The sequence below is a fragment of the Mesoplodon densirostris genome, chromosome 4 (assembly GCF_025265405.1).
Source record: "Mesoplodon densirostris isolate mMesDen1 chromosome 4, mMesDen1 primary haplotype, whole genome shotgun sequence".
NCBI lineage: Eukaryota > Metazoa > Chordata > Mammalia > Artiodactyla > Ziphiidae > Mesoplodon > Mesoplodon densirostris.
Window position 1 is genome coordinate 179,276,526 of NC_082664.1, and position 14,150 is coordinate 179,290,675.

Here is a 14,150-nt window from a genome sequence, read left to right on the forward strand (position 1 = left end):
TGGAGTCTCAGGCCCAGCAGGGAAAGAGTGTGTTTCCCAGGCCACTGAGTTTTGTCAGAGTTCCAGATGGATCCCACCCGCCAGTGGTTCAGCCTTGCCTGCTGTCAGAGGGATTCCCATTCCATCCAGAGGAGAAACGGGACTGAATAACTTTTCACATTCCATTTTTACAATTGAAGAACTTGAAAGACTTTACTTTATCTATATATATGATGTTGACTCAATTCCTGAGAGAGTTCATTTGTTTCATGAAAAAAGCAATTAGGAAAAGTGTATACGATGTTTTGTTTTACATGTATTATATACAAGTCTAGGATTTGTACTGAAACAGCATGCATGGATCAGTTAGATATAAAACATAATTTGAGAGATGATGTAAAATAATAACAACATCGACAATACAAGCCACTTCTACTCATTAGGTGGTTTTATATTCCAAGTACTGAGCACTGTTTATGTTATTATATCATATTACCTCTAATGCTTAAAACAGTCCTACTAAAGTAGGAATTATTCTCTTCATTTTGCAGCTGAGTAATTTAAAGCCCAAATGTGTAATTGGCTCATAGAGGGACATTCAGGTGGTAAATGCAAGAGATGCAGAGTCCAGGCGAATGTTCTTTCCCCTAAAAGGTGTATGTCCTCTTAGCGATAGAACACATGAGATATAAAATAGCACAGATGGAATGAATTTGTAATACAGTTATCACGGTCATAAGTCAATGAATAGTGATGTCAGTGCCACAGGAGCAGTATTTACAACTGGAGAGGAAGAGAGCCTTACTGACTGACGCATGGTCATGATTTTACATGGATGGGTCCCTCACGGTCTGGTCAGCTTGTGAGCGCTTAAGGCTCAGGTGAAGGCTGGCACCAGTGCACGTCTAGCCTTCTGTAATTTTTATAGGATACTCTAAATGTTGCCTGCCATGGTGACTTTGATTCATTTTGTCCTTGAGGGTCTATTAGAAAGAAAGAAAAAAGAAAAGAAAGAGAAAATGAGAAAGAAAGAAAGAAAGAAAGAAAGAGAGGGTGGGGGGAGGGAGGGAGAGGGAGGGAGGGAGAGAGGAAGAAAGAAATCTGCCCTTCTGTTTTTAGTTTCTATATAAAGGAAGAACCGTAAATGCTCATGAGAATTTAATAAGGCGAGACAATCTCCTAAATTAAGTGTCTTTGTCTATGTATTAGCAAATGAAAGTCACAGGGCAATCTGTGTTGTGGTCCAAATTTTAACTCCTAGTGGTTGAGGTTTCTCACTTTTTCATTCAAGAAATCCAAGCAGCAAAATTGTCCTTCTCCTCCTTTGAGAGGCAGTGAGTCATTTCTAGTCTAAACGTTTACGTTCCTGCAACCAGCTTGGCTCCAATTAAATATACAAGTGCACTGACCTTCACAAAGCTGTTCCGACACTGTCCGTCCCCACTGGGGATGAAGAAGTTGTTGTCAAAGCTGAGTTCCAAGTGTTTACTTTGGTGAGTAATGACTGTCCAGGAACATCTGACGTTCTCGGGAAAATTCTGAGGCCAGTGGGGGGATCTGATTGTACCATTGTCTAAATGAAGTATTCCACCACAACCTGAAAAATTGTCATGGAAAAAGTCATTACCTTGTGATGAAAATAACAATTCTGGTAACTGAAGACTTCTGGAGAGGACACATTTCTAAATGTGAGATATCAGCGCATCTTTCCTTATATATGAGTCTCTGACCTTCGAGGCAGGTCCACAACAAGGACTCTCAGCAAATGGAAGGTCACTGAAGCCACAGGAGGCTACAGCTGTTACTGTTCCATTACACCTATACTGAACTCACCTGAGACCATTAATCCTTGCCATGAAGAGGAGAGACTTCTATCCTGTCTTCAAACAAGAGCAATAATTTTTACTCCCCTTGAGGCTATGTAGTATTTGTGGCCCAACAATCTCAAGCTTTGTATTTTATTGCCACTAACACATGGGAATACAAGTCTATACTCATCTGCAATTTTACGCTAACATCCTGGACGGGAGAAAATGATTGTGAGGAGGGGAAAATCTTCCATTAAGTAACCTGGTTCATTCATATTGAAATGCCGACGGATGAACAATAAATTACAGGGATTGAAAGAAAGAAAAATCTAGAACTATTTTGTAATATTAAAGTATGTTCTTAAGAGATGGCAAAAGAAAAAAAAATGAACTCAAAACAAAATGAAGTTAAAGAGTATTCCCTGTATCTTCTGCTTTTAAACCCTTGGAAAACCAGTGGTTGATCTCAGCTCCCCTCTGCTTCAGCAGCACTCAGAGAGCTCCCCAAACACCCTGACTCTTCTAGAAATAACTGCCCTGTGTGATGTTGCCAGACTATGATGAGATCCTGACAAAAAAGTGTCCAGTGCAAGGCTTATATTTTCTGGGAATTTCCATTAAATGAAATTTCCATGAAATTTCATAGTTTGCAGGTACAACAAGTAATCTTTTGAAATAGAATCTATCATGTTTTGCCCCATACAGAGCATTCATTCTAAGTCACAAATCTTATCTTGTCACTTTGCTGCTCAGAACTCTTCAAATAGCTCCCCATTGCTCGAGGGATAATATAGAAGTCAAGGCTCTCCAGGATGTGGACTACTTATTTTCCTGCCCTCAGCTCACCACTCAGCATTCTACCTCCATGGTCCAAATATGTTAAACTACTTGTGATTCCAACACATATTTTCTATTACTTGTGATTCCCTAGTTGTACCATGGCCCTTTGCCTGTGGAGACAGCACGGTGAAGTATTAAGGTCAAAGTTTCTGGGCTCTGCTGTCTTCATTCAAATCTTGACTCTGCTGATTGTCAGCTCCATGAGCTGGGCAAATTATCCACCCATTTCTCCTGTTTCCACCCATGCAAGTGGAGAAAATGTGCACTGATACTGTGTCTTCCTTACAAGGTTGCTTCATGAGATGTCATGTGTAAACATTTAGAATTGAGTCTGACAGAGAGTAGGTACAAAATGTATACTTGTTGGGCTAGTTAATAAATTTTAAAAATACATCGATGATAAAAGACAGTAAGCACACAGAATGTTTCTTTCTTTTACCCAAAGTCTCTGTGTTCCATGTAGCATAAAAGCCACCATTTTGCACCGAATGGTCCGTGTTAAAAATCACCACCAGCTGGTTGGAACCCGACTGGATTGTCCTGGGGTTTGAACTTCCACAGTAGTGTCCTATGATGGGTGATCCGGGGGAACCACCGTTTCTGATTGTGACAGAGTCCCAAGCACAGGTTGAATGGGCTTCAATGTCAAAATCACTGAATGTCAGCTGCAGGAGAAAAGGGAAGAAATGAGGAAACACTTTGAGCTGTAAGTGAGCCTATCTACGTAGAGTTCGACTGAAGTCCTTACACACCCTTTTATTTTGTTTTAATTTATATAATTTTGTATTTATGTCTCTTATTTCATTCTCCCTTGTCCTCCTCTATTTTTTTCTTATTGAAGTTTCTCTTGGAAATTTTGAGAAGGGATATTTCTCCCAGAATGGGAGTCATTAGGGTCATCCTCAGTCCCCTGGGCTGGGATGGCAACTCATATCAAGAACATAAATACATCTCTTTTCTGGATGGGGAACTGTCTTCTATAGAGAGCTTCTCCTGTGCTTGAAAAAGAATGAAAGATATTTCATTCTTCATTAGTTGTAAACTTGTAGATGCCAATGTATATACGCTAATCAGAGAATTTTAGGGAGAAGATGACCTGGATCAAAGCCTATTCTAATCACTTGCTTATTAAAAGAACTCTGTTTCCACACAGGACATGGTACTTTTGTTGTATAATTTCAGAATTATTTTACCCACTAATCAAAACTCACAGTGATGGTGTGGCCTTGTGGGGCTTCCAACAACCAAGAACAGTGGGTCAAACTGTCGTAAGAGGCTGGATAGTTGGGGCTTGAGATCACTCCACTCTCACCTATCTGTACTCCACCACAGTCTGAAATTAGATTGTAAACTTCTAAATAAGAAAGGAAAAAACCCACCAAATTCTGTAAAGCCAAAGTAAATACTACTTATAGCCATCGTACTTCATGATTTAAAAAAAAGGACAATAAATGAATAAATAGATGAAATTGGATGAAAGCAAAGTAAAACTAGATGGAAGATTAGAAATAAACAGAATCCCATATAGTGTTAATCAAATGGAATCACACAGTGAAGGCAGGCTCAAGTTTGATACAAAGGAGAAGGAAGATTATCTGAACCATAAATGCAGAATAATTAGATGAGCATAGAACTGACAGTAAATGCACTAGGGACAAAGTAAAGAACATTGCCTTTCTTAAAAAAACTAGGCCTGTGAAAATAAATGTAAGCTTGAAGAATATGATGAGTACCATAACTAAAGACTTTGTCGTTTGACAACAAGCACATATATTGTAATCAGCTATCAAAGTGTACTTTAGTATAGCAAGTTGAAACATGGATACATTTCTAAAGCATGGTATGGTCTGATGTTCCACACAAATAATACTGCTTCCTGAAATCTGACTCTTTTCTTTCAAGCTGATAAAGAAAAAGCAGCTGGCAACATGGTTGACTGAATAGATAATCAATGTCACTCCTTTCTCCAAACAACCATTTGGTTATAACACAAAGAAATGTTAAATAAAATTATAACCAAAATATATTTGATTCATAGCCCAGCTTAATGGAATGAAAGGAGATCTCTAAGAACTATAAACAATAAATGTACTCAAATTCCAAGGGGTATCTTAAACTGAGAGTGTGTAGGTCTAAGAGGATATAGAGTCAAGATGTGGGCCCCAGAAGTTGTGGTTTGAGGTTTGATGGTCAGGCAGAAAGAGAACATATGGCCTTGGACCTCCACAAAAGCAAGGGCTTTTACATAAAGTTTGGAATCTGCCATATTAGTGAAATGGACTAGAAAAACTCTAATGGCCCAGAGAAGCAGCAAGGAGGAGTACTGTCTGTCTTGGGCCGAATTTTCAGGTACAAACTGAATGTCACAGATACAAATCTAGCACAAAACATTAGCAAATTATGTTTAGTAATATGTCCAAAATACACATGATGGCCAAGTAGGGTCTATCCCAGAAATGAAAGGATGGTTTAACAAGAGAAAAATCTTTTAATACAATTTATCACATTAACACATTAAAGTAGGAAAAAATAGGATCATCTCAATAGATGCAGAAAAACCATTTGCCAAAATCTGACAGTAAAAAAAAAAAACAAAAAAACTTTTTGTACACCATGAATTGAAGAGACTTCCTTTAATGTGATAAGGAGTATTTCTTGAAAACCTAAGAGAAACAAGTATATTTAACAATGAAATGTTACAGGCATTCACATTAAGGTCAGAAACAAGATGCTGTCATCCCTTGCATTTGACATTATGATGGTGGCCTTAGCTAGTGAAATAAGACAAGAAAAAGAAATCAAGAATTGGGATTGAAAGAGAAAAATTGCTATCAATTTGCAGAAGATATGATTGTTTACACAGAAAAACCAGAGGTAATTTATAGACAAAATACTAAAACTAACAAGAGTCTAGCAAGATCTGTGGGCTAAAGATTGATGTATTAAAATTTAAAAATTCCTAGATATAGGCAACAACCAGCTAGAAAGTATAATTTAAAATGTCTCAGCTACACTACCAACAAAATCAATAAATAAACCTAGAAATACATCTAACAAAATATATGCGAGATCTTTATGGAAAATGTCATTTAAAAATTTATGTATTATGTTATTGCCACAATTGGAGAGCTTATCATAAGTCTTACCTGTAAAGGAATACTGTGCATGGAATCCAACATGTTCTACACGTTCATTGGTGACAAAGTGTATCCATACCTGAGGATAAGGTACAACCAGTGGCGTTCTAGGTTCTGAAGCTCCACAAAGTCTCCATATCAGAAGCCCATCAGCATTACCTGAGCAGAATAACACACCAGTGTCACCATATATATATCTTTTGAAAAATATATCCAATGAATTCAGTAGGAACTAATAATAAAAAAAATTTTAAGCTATTACATTGATGCACATTTAAATTCTGGTTTAACAGCAGACATTTCACAAATCTCCTTTCTATCTTTCTCAACTACAAAGGAAAGAGTGCCTCCAGCGGGTAAAAAAGAATGCTTTTTTTTGGTATGGGCCTCTTTCTCTATCATAGGTGTCATTTTGTTCCAATTCATGTTTTCATAATTATTGTTTAGTATATCTAAACAGAGACACAACTGTTAAAAAACTTAAAAAAAAACTTTTGGCTGTGCTTTTTTTTTTTTTTAAGGAGTAAAAAACTCAATACCAATAGTGACAAAATACATCAGTAAGATAAAAGTGATAATTACCTAAAATTTTAATAATTTCTTCACTGTATTTAATCAACTAAAATGAATGGGATATTCCATACTCAGGCTAAGAACTATCAGATTTGGAGCTATTTTTGTGAATATTATTTTCACAGTAATTTGATGATCATCTATTGCTCACACTTATCTCCTCACTGTTTAGTCTTTCAGACAACATCACTGACCTTAAAAGTCAACAAAATATAGTATTCTAACTGTCTCTAAAATGACGGAATCGAGAGAAGATTGCATTTAACTGAATGAAATTTGATAGATAGCTGTTCTGTTTGATTCTATAAGCCAGTGGTTTTGAACCAAGCAGAGGGGGTGAGGATTTATCAGAATCCCATGCAGAACATTCTCAAACTACAATTTCCATTTCCCTCATAAGCCTTTTCTAGGTTCATCTACCTCTAAGAGGCCAGATGATTCTTCTGCTGAGGCAGTTGGTCTGTGACCATAAACTTTATCAAATTCTCTTTCTGCCCTCCATGTTCCCAAAGCCAGCATCAATGTCTATAGTTGCCCCAGTACATTGTCACCAGCAAACTGCATTAGCATTCAGCCTCCTTTTCTTTAAATTTTGCAATAACATGGAACCCAGTGAGCCTTAGACAGCATAGCTGATATACTGATATACTGTTACTTTTCTCCCTCTTTTTTTTTTGTTTAGGGGGAAAAAGAGTGCCAGTGTAACACTGGGGACAATTCAATGGATAACTTGTGCTTCGACTATAGGAAAGAACTAAAATGGATTTATCAGCCATGAATGCAGATTTTTAAAAAATTCTTAAGATGATTATAGTTTACCAGGTATAGTTCAATCCATTTTTATTATGAAAACAAAGACAAACTTGACTGCTTCAGGGATAATTTCCTAACCAGCTTCTACGTGCTTCTCCGTTTAATGCATTGCGAAGTTTCTTTAGACTTCTAAGGCCTAAGGAGAATTCCACAGCCTCTTCTGTGAATCCTGTAAATTCAGGAAACCACCAGCACATATTCTGAACATGTTACGTTCTAGTCTCTGAAGAAAGAAGTCTTGAGTAGATGAGAGTTGAAGGGACCACTTGAACTCATTAACAGAGCAAAGGCAAACTGGAATCTCTCTTGGGTAAATGTCACATCAACTGAGACATAGGGTCTAATTGAAAACACCGATCCATCTCATGCCTTGTTTATAGGGCATGTTGTCCCCAGCTGGGCATGTGCAGAATGATGGCTTTGTCTGAACAATGTTCTTCTGGATCTTATATATAATACATACCTTACAGCCCTTTGTCTCCCTTCATTGTTGGTGGCCTCCAGGCATAAGAAGGCTGCAGGTGAATGGGAGAATGTGTTCCTTGACTGGACTCACCTGCTCGGAACTCAAGGACATCAAACTGACAGTCCTGGTGACTTTCTAGGTAAAAATCCTCAAAATGAATGTAAATGGAGGAGTTTCCCTGGTTTGGATTGCTGAGCGTCCATTCGCAGTTTAGGTTTCTTGAGTAATTACTGACTCCATCATAGCCAGGAGAAGTGAAGTTTCCCACAACGGAATTTGTAAGGGACCCACCACATACTAAGAAAACAGAAGGCAACAGAGAAAGTAGTTGTCAGATCCATGCCATAGCAGAAGATACAACCAAGACAGAAAAAAATAACTACAGCAACCACAGCAGCTTTTTTATTGCTTTGATTTGTTTCTCTAGATGAAGTCAGGGCTGTGGGTGGAGGGCTGCCTCCTCATGCTGCAGAAGTGGTTTCTGTGGATTTAGAAAGAAAGATGTACAAAAATAAGCAGCTTCTTTATTTTCCTGGAGATGTAGATTAGGTGGGTGGGGTTTGGCTATGTGTCAGTATCTCCTAATGTGAGCCTGTTGTTCATTAACGTTTAATTTAGAGCAATATCTAAATATAATGGTGGTCCCGATGGCTATTGTTTAGCAATCTTCCACCTGACCCGAGAATTTAATCGGATAAAACAGATAACATTGGCATTCCAATGAATTTGCTCCTTTTGATAGGGAATGAATGCTCCTTGTATCAATGAAATAACTTAAAGGTTTTTAAAAAATATTCAGTTCCACTCTTCCTAAATTTTAAAGCTCTTAGATAATAACAACAATCCAGAAAGAAGGAGGATATTTAGAATAGAAAGGCCGTATCTTGCTAATTTTAAACGCTCTGTATCATATATGTACCCCTCAGTCACGTATGCTGGAAATCTGTATAAGGATGGATGGATGCCTAAGAAGCAATAAAATCCATGTGTCTTCAATTACTTTACTTACTCTCCAGGAGTAAGCTGCCCCTCAAGAGGTAGTTATCCTCTTCCAGGATAAAAGAGTGGACCAAGGGCTGCGGGACTGGCAACCAACTATTATGGCGACACTGCATGGAACTGAGCTAGAAGCTCTTCTAACGGCATTTTCTAAATTTTCTAATTCACAACAGCAGTTTTCTTTCCAAAACTAGAGGTTTTTGTCTTCTGTTTTGGGGGTTTTGTGGTGGGGTTTTCTATCTGGTAATGTTTGTCTTTTGTGGAAGATCCGAGGTGTGACTTTGATCTCTAAAGGGGACATGGATGGCTCCACTGCTGTCGGCAGTAGCTGTAGGACACCTGCAGCGCAGATGATAACACAGGTGTATTTATAACATCCTCTATTACCTGCGTCTTCACTGGACGTATAGGAGGCAGAGAAGCCTCCATATGGCCTGGATCCATCAGTGAAATAAACAACCTTCATTGTATTTCCCGAAGATTTGATCTCATTGCTGCTGTTCACGCTGCTACACAGTTTCTCTAGCTGGGGGGAGTTACTTCTAATGCCATTAAATACCTGTCAGAAAAAATAGTTTAACCTTTAGACACAGTCCATCTGACTATTTCCTAGGAGGTTACGTTCCCAGACCAGACACAATTCCTTCTAAGAAAACTCTGTGCTAAAATGAATTACTTAACAATATGGGCACTTAGCCCAGTGCCACAAGCCACCATGTTACCTGGAGCACATTTTGTGGCCTCAGGGTCATTGCACTAAAGTGGAAGTATTGCAGTCATGCCCTCCTGCCATGTGGTGACAAGTGAAAAACCGCTGTGCTCTTTGCAACTGGAAACTGTGCTCAAAAGGTAAAGAAGCTATGCCAACACGCTCACATCTTAGTTCACTGGGGGACAGTTTTGTTTAACAATCCATCAGGACCTTTGATATTTGGAAAGAAGGCTTAAATGTTAATCTCTGATGATCTGAAGTATAGAAGAACTCAAATTTTTTTTTTTTTTGGTATGTGGGCCTCTCACTGTTGTGGCCTCTCCCATTGCGGAGCACAGACTCCGGACACGTAGGCTCAGCGGCCATGGCTCACGGGCCCAGCCACTCTGCGGCATGTGGGATCTTCCCGGACCAGGGCACGAACCCACGTCCCCTGCATCAGCAGGCGGACTCCCAACCACTGCGCCACCAGGGAAGCCCAAGAACTCAAATATTTTTAAATGCCATTTTTAAATTGGAGTATAATTGCTTTAAAATGTTGTGTTAGTTTCTGCTGTACAACGAAGTGAATCAGCTATATGTATACATAGATCCCCTCCCTCTTGGACCTCCCTCCCACCCAAGTAATTTTAAAAATCAATCTCAATATAACAGGTCTTTCCTAATTAGTCATGCATTCAAAGCTTCAATTTTCTTACTGGTTTGAATTTTTAAAAATGGATTAGAGTACTGTGGACTCCAGAATATTAAACAACTCCAGTTATGCACATAGTTATGATAATTGGCAAAATATTATTCCACTTCTTAACAAAACCAAGCGAATATTTTAGCACAGCTCAAGAAAGATCCAGAAGTAACTAAACCATAATAGATTGAGTGAGCGATAGTCCTGTTTTTAAAAAGGATTTGAATGGCTTACGATTAGAAATCATGAGGCAGAGTGTGACACTAAGAGCTGTGGAGGAGGATGATGTATTCCATAACAAAAGCTGCACGCTTTTCTTGTCTACTGTAATTGATCATTAAATTTTGCTCTTCGGGGGCTTCTGGTTTAAAGTGACTTCCGGCTCATAGGACAGGACACAGAGCTTCCTATCATTTACTGAGCATGGACAAAATGCCAGGCTCTGCTAATAACCCACTCGGATTACCTTATCCAATTAGCAAAACAACCTCTCAGACATATAATATTATGAATAATACTATGTAGTTGTAATTAGGTGACAGAAATTCATTTGTATACTAATTTTCATCAATTTCTCTCATTATAAATACAGTGGATGCTATTGATATATAAGCATATAATATTACCCCTGTTTTTCAGATTAAGACACTGGAATTCAGAAAGATTATGCCATTTGCCAAAGTTCAAAGAGCCCGTAGTAATACAATTGGGATTCAAATTACCCCTCTGATTCCAAACCATGAAGTAATGCATAAGGAAAGAGAAGGTGACAAGTATTTCAATAATTCTAAAAACAGGAATGGGTGACACATTGCCAGCATCAAAACGGATTATTCACAACTAGAAGGCTAATGGAATATGTGCAAAACCATGATCAATGGCCTTTATCCCTTCCCCAACGTCTGCCCTGAGCTCAGAATCAGCATGATGAAAATTTGTGAGGCGTCCATTTATCATGTGAACTCCTGCTTTTAGAAGCAGCAAGAGTGCTGTGTCCACCTTCCTCCTCCACTTCTGTTTATACACAGAAACCATAACTCCCAGAAAACAGTGGGGTAAGAAGTAGGTATATGAGATTCAGGACAAGCTCTAAAATGTGCTAAAAGCAGAAGTAAAAGCAGGCATATGTCTCATCACAGTGCACACGGGATGCTGTGGCTTTTCCTCTTCTCCATCTGGGCACAGAGTGAGATAGGCAGCTGGGTTTGGAGGAACTGGATGCTCAGGTCGCTGGATGAGGTATTAGTCTAGAAGTGGTGCACTCAAAGCCACCCTCAAGCAACCTGTAGATCTTAGGAAGGGTCCCTCTCTTCTCCCTCCCTCCCTCCCTCCCCCCCTCCCTTCCTTTCTTCTTTTCAGCCAAGTTCTCAAGTAAATAAAGAGCAAACGAAGGACTAGCCACATCCCCTTGTTTGGAGCAGAGTGAAGAGGAAAAAAAATAAGTATTGAACCCATAAAAATATATTTCAAAGAAAAGGAATATGGACATTATATTAAAGGTTCAGAAATTTATTCTGAAAGTGATTCTTTGATGTTTTAACCTCCCTGTGGGGAAAAGACCTGTAATATAACATATGTGGTTTCCCCTAACTCAACGGTCAAGTCCCCACCTCAGTCAGCTCCCATGAAGCCCATGAGTGGACAGCCCCAGTCATGAACACAGAGCTTCCCATCGCTTTTTAGTACTTCATTCTTAAATATGAATGAACAGTCAAAGGTCATCAGACATTTAGGGAAACATCCAACATAAAAGGCAAAGAGCAATATAATAGGAAACAGGAACTTGAAGGAAACTGACCCCCAAAGGAGCAACACAAAGCTTCAAAATTATGATTAATATATTCATATATGTATGTGAATATATTGAATACATATGAATATGAATAGATTGAATATATATGATTTTTTTTGGCTGGGCCATGTGGCTTGTGGGATCATAGTTCCCCAATCAGGGATTGAACCCGTGCCCCCTGCAGTGGAAGCGCGGAGTCCTAACCACTGGACCGCCAGGGAATTCCCAGAATATATATGATTTTTTAAATCTATATTAAATATATTCAAAGAATAAGGATAAAATAAGGATAATTACAGGTGTACACATCCTCAAAAACTTTATCACCCACGCCCACGTCCTTAGGGAGCCACAGAGCATGTGCCTCGCCCAAAGAGGAAATTAACCAAGAACAGAAAATGAGCATATCATAAAGCCAGGCATCCAGCCCAGGAGACGAATGAAGGGACTTGCAAATTTGATGATGTAGGGAAATCTGGGCACGGCAGCGGAATCAGGCTTGAAGCTGATGGGCAAATGCTCAAGGAAGATATTGCTAAGGAAAATGAATAGAACTGATAGATGTGTTTTACTGTATAAGGTGGGGATGTATACCTGGAGTAGAAAGTGTGTGTGGAAGAATTAGTGATAGATACGTGAAAAAACAAGAAAAACCATGAAAGTGTAAAAGGGACACAGTTATTATTATTACTTGGAAAATCAAAAGCAAATGCTAACAGAGTACACCACTTGGTTTAAGTGGGAGTGATGTTTTCATAATCATATTAATGTAAACCTTGAATAACAATTTAACAAAATCTGTGACAGGAGTATTTGGCGAGGTAGTTGGGGGGTGTAAGTGAATTACGTGCACCCCACGTGCATTTGCAGTGATGGTGGGGAGGTTTTTGAAGACAGCTAAATCCTCACCTTCCACAGCGGGATGTGGATAGATAATGTCTAAGACAGAAAAAATAAAGTAGTAGCATAATAGGAATATTGTTTTGAAATAATGACATAAATACCAAAAGAAGTAGCTGAAAGAGTTGAAAAGTAGGTGCCTTTGGCATCTATGATTCAGAGATGGGGAAATGACAAGACATGATTCAGAATTTGTGGTTGATGCTGTAGATTTTATTTTATTATATGAGTTCCGAAAGTATGACTTTTCCTGTAGGGCATGTGAATATTCTGCTGGTACGATTCCTAATGATTATATTTCAATATGATCTCAAAGGAAAAAAAATGTTAACATGTACATCAAAATTTTAGTAATGGCTATGTCGAACTCCAAGTATTTTTATATTTTTCATTTTCTCAACTCTCCAAATACCATTCAATAGCATCCACTGTATTTATAATGAGAGAAATTGATGAAAATTAGTATACAAATGAATTTCTCTCACCTAATTACAACTACATAGTATTATTCATTGCCAAGAAAAGATAACAAAATGCTTCAAAAGATGATATAATGGGAGTGGTTAAGTTTTTTTCTACTTCATTCTTGCTCTGTATTATTCATTCAACAATAGGAAAAAAAATGTTCCTTTAAAATAAGAAAACTTAGGTCCAAAATTTCCTGGCTTCCAAATAAAAGAAAGCACACTGGGCTCCGTGATTTTCAATATCTGATAAAAGACGTTTCAGTCCTTCATATATTAGAACCAGAGAGCGAAATTTGAAGCCTAAATATGACCATTTTAGAGCAATACAAAGAGAGAGTAACATACAGAAGTGTTTCATATTTTTGAAATTCACTAAGCAGCAGGAGACCATGAAACTACAAACAAAAGTGGCTCATTTCTGAGAAGGGTAATGCTAGTTCTTGGACTGTTGATTCCTTCAACAATGACTGTGTCTATTACGTTCCAGGCACTGGGGATTCAGCAGGGAACGAAGCGAAGTGCGTGTCCCTGTAAGTGGAGCTTACATTCTAGAGGAGGGAGCAGCCAATACACAAACAAATAGATGCATGGACTGTCAGCTGGTGTGAAGTGCTGTGAAACCAGTCCAGACCAGGGTGGGGTGGGGTCTATTTAATGAAGGTACTTAGGGAAGCCTTCTCGGACCAAGTCATTTGAGCAGAGCCCTGAATGAAATGAGGGAGGGGACCAGGCAGCCACCTGGGGAAGAACATCCCAGACAGAGGCAACCGTACATGGGAGGTGCTGGTGGGTGCATCTTAGGGTAGTCAGTCAAGGAACAGAAAAGAGGTCATTGTGGCTGGGTCCTAGTGAGCAAAAGAGGAGGGGGGTTTGAGATAAGACACATGGGTAGAAGAGGGAAGGCACAGCAGATAATGTAAGGCCAGCTGGGCCATTATGAAGATGTGGGACTTCCCTCTGAGCGAGAAAAGAGGCCATT

At 38.8% G+C, this 14,150-nt stretch overlaps 1 protein-coding gene across 1 annotated transcript in view; it reads right to left on the minus strand.

Annotated features, from left to right (window-relative positions):
• Positions 1–14,150, minus strand: part of CUBN (cubilin) — a 277,325-nt gene that overhangs the window by 69,248 nt on the left and 193,927 nt on the right. Inside the window, exons 49-54 of the mRNA XM_060097791.1 lie at positions 9,003–9,174; positions 7,707–7,913; positions 5,774–5,923; positions 3,839–3,960; positions 3,067–3,292; positions 1,389–1,576 (exon numbers count right to left, since the gene is read on the minus strand). Coding sequence (XP_059953774.1) covers positions 1,389–1,576; positions 3,067–3,292; positions 3,839–3,960; positions 5,774–5,923; positions 7,707–7,913; positions 9,003–9,174 — 1,065 coding nt within the window. The remainder of the gene's footprint in view (positions 1–1,388; positions 1,577–3,066; positions 3,293–3,838; positions 3,961–5,773; positions 5,924–7,706; positions 7,914–9,002; positions 9,175–14,150) is intronic.